General features: G+C 28.1%; 1 protein-coding gene across 1 annotated transcript; it reads left to right on the forward strand.

The window, feature by feature from the left end:
* Positions 1-467: 467 nt before the first annotated feature.
* On the forward strand, positions 468-1,317 carry LOC125496410 (uncharacterized). Its single transcript, XM_057393778.1, has 3 exons — positions 468-691; positions 773-850; positions 989-1,317. The coding sequence occupies exons 1-3, from the start codon at positions 515-517 to the stop codon at positions 1,043-1,045; spliced, it is 312 nt and encodes a 103-aa protein (XP_057249761.1). The 5' UTR covers positions 468-514; the 3' UTR covers positions 1,046-1,317.
* Positions 1,318-3,070: the final 1,753 nt, after the last annotated feature.

Here is a 3,070-nt window from a genome sequence, read left to right on the forward strand (position 1 = left end):
AAATTAAAACAAAGGTATTAGCAGCTTCTTCTTGAAGAAATAGCAAACAGTACTTCCCCCTTCTCCCTCTTCCTCACTGAAGCAAAATCAACATCTCCATCACATTCTTTGCAATTAAGGTATGTCCGTTTGTGTTGAAAATTGTAGAAGTGAAGTTTAGTTAGTTGAATTTGATTTATATGTAGTTTATAGATAACTGTTGAATTGCAAAAATTGCGAAAATTGCGAAAAAAATTTAGGGTTATTGAAATAATATGGTAAAACAGACGGTAGTGAGTTGAATTGTAGAAAATCAGTCTTTAGTTGAGAAAAGAAATTGGCAGTATGTGTATTTTATTGACAATTTTTGGCTTTATGTGTAATTTAATGACAAATTTCATATGAATGGAGAAGAGATACTGTTGTATCTTACAAAATCCGTCGGAGCTTAAAAAATTAATATGGTGAATAGTGAAATTGTTGTATTTAGGTGATGAGTTAAGTGTGTTGGATAATTTTTTTTTTATGTTTCAATATGATATGTTTGCAAGAGATTATAACTATGAGAAAGAATTTGATAAAATTGATGAATATTGGTAGATGGATTGAGTATGTTGGTATTAATTATGTATGTGGGAATTGTATAGATATGAGTAAACGGGATGACGATACTTTGTCAGATGAGTACGAGGAGGAAGCAGAATGTTTGGAGGTAATTATGAAAATGTGTTTGTGAGAATAGGATGTGTTTATTATGAATAAAATGTAATAAAGTTAATTATTATTGGAGTAGGAAGAAGGTGGATCAAAGAGGAAGAAGATTTTGAAAGGAAGTAAGAGGAAGAAGAGGTTGAAAGGTGTGGCTGAAGAGGTAAGAACTTGCTGAATAATTTATAGTATATATGATTGCTTATTGTATAGGTTTAATATCGTATGTTTTGTATTGTATTATTAGCAATGCATATGTAAAGTTGAATAATGTATAATGGTTTAAAATGCAAATGGGCAGGTTGGAAGCGAATGTATGAGGAGGAAATTTAAATTTACAAGAGATATGTTTAGGTAAATGGTCTAAGTGAAGGTGGTGTAGTGAGATCCCATGGTGAGGTTTGTAAAACGCAACTAATAAAGTGCAAAGGTGCGCATCCTAATGTGAATTGTAGGGTGGAGACATTAGGCAAGGTTATTGGTGGATTTAATGCATTGAAAGTGCAGTGGATTATGGACATGGGTTTTGGAGGTTTGTTGGAGTTGAAGCGAAGAAGATTGTCGCGTTCGTTATGCTATTGTGATTCAACTTTGTTATGTTATGTTGTTATGTTGTTAATTTTCGCTTAGTAGAAGGAACTTACTTTGTTATATTATGATTAGTAATTCAAATGTCTGTAGTATTCAACTTTCGGATTTTAAGTAATATGTTTCCCTTTTTAAATTCATTTTCAGTCTACTATACTATTACATTTCGCAAGTTGATTATAAATTAACTACGAATTCATATCATTCACTTAATCTCCAATATGATTCTATTACTTGCCGATATGATTTTTTTTTTAAACAGTTATAAAAAAAAAGGCACATATAACATAAAAAGGCTATTCATGTTCACATTTATAAGTAGTAATAACTTTGGTTCCTGTGCCATTTGTGATATGATTCGTTTACGATTTATTATGATATCCTATGGTTTTGACATAATTGGCATCATATATAATATGATTCCTTGAATCTATGATATGATATGCACATAAATACTAACTAAAACTACATATACTATCGAACAAGACACTAATAGCAAGTAATAACGTATCTTAAATGGTAATAGGCAATTATGGTAAACCTATAGTACTAAAGAAAATTCATACACGATAATTGATCTATCATTCAATACTATTCAGTAAAATAATAATTTGGAGTTTCAAAACGGTAATCGTTCAATACTATTCAGTAAATTAATAATTTGGAGTTAAAATTGGAGAGGTTATATTTCCTAATCCTTGATTTTACAATATGATATTAAATGTGTATGACCTAATTCATTTAATTTGTGATATGATTCATTTAAGTCGTAATATGATTTCCTATATATATGACATGATTAGTTTAATTTGTGATATGATTTATTTAAGTAGTAATATGATTTCCTTTGTATATGACATGATTCTTTCAATATATAATATGATTCGTTTAATATATGATATGATCCAATTGTCATAGCTATAAAAGCAAACATTACTTAACATTACAAAACATAAAGAACTAATTAGGGCTGAATTTTCCAAAACATTACCAAACATTACTAAATATTACACACATAAATAACTTATGTTCTTATATGATGATCTTTTAATAATGATATGATTAACTTATGTTCTTACATATGATAATCGGTCACTAATAAATAATAATTTACCTAAATAGGAGTTTATATATGATAGTTGGTTACTAATAGGTACTACCTTGCCTAAATAGGAGTTTATATATGATAGTCGGTCACTAATAAGTAATTACTTGCCTAAAAAGAAGTTTATATATGGTAGTCGGTTACGAATAACAAAAATAATATGGTTCCTTATGTTCACAATTTGTGATATGATTAATTTGAGTAGTTATATGATTTCCTATGTATATGACATGATTCGTTCAATATATAATATGATTTGTTTAATACTTCTATATGATATGATCCAATAGTCATAGCTATATTAGCAAACATTACTTAACATTACTAAACATAAAGAACTAATTAGGGCTGAATTTTCCAAACCATTACTAAACATTACATACACATAATAACTTATGTTCTTATATGATTATTCATTTAGTAATGATATGATTAACTTATGTTCTTACATATGATAATAGGTCATTAATAAATAATAATTTTCCTAAATAAGAGTTTATATATGATAGTCGGTTACTAATAGGTACTACCTTGCCTAAATAGGAGTTTATATATGATAGTCGGTCACTAATAAGTAATAACTTGCCTAAATAGGAGTTTATATATGGTAGTCGGTTACGAATAACAAAAATAATATGGTTCCTTATGTTCACAATTTGTGATATGATACATTTGAGTAGTAATATGATT

Source organism: Beta vulgaris, chromosome 4 (genome assembly GCF_026745355.1).
Source record: "Beta vulgaris subsp. vulgaris cultivar EL10 chromosome 4, EL10.2, whole genome shotgun sequence".
In the NCBI taxonomy this organism is placed as follows: Eukaryota; Viridiplantae; Streptophyta; class Magnoliopsida; order Caryophyllales; family Amaranthaceae; genus Beta; species Beta vulgaris.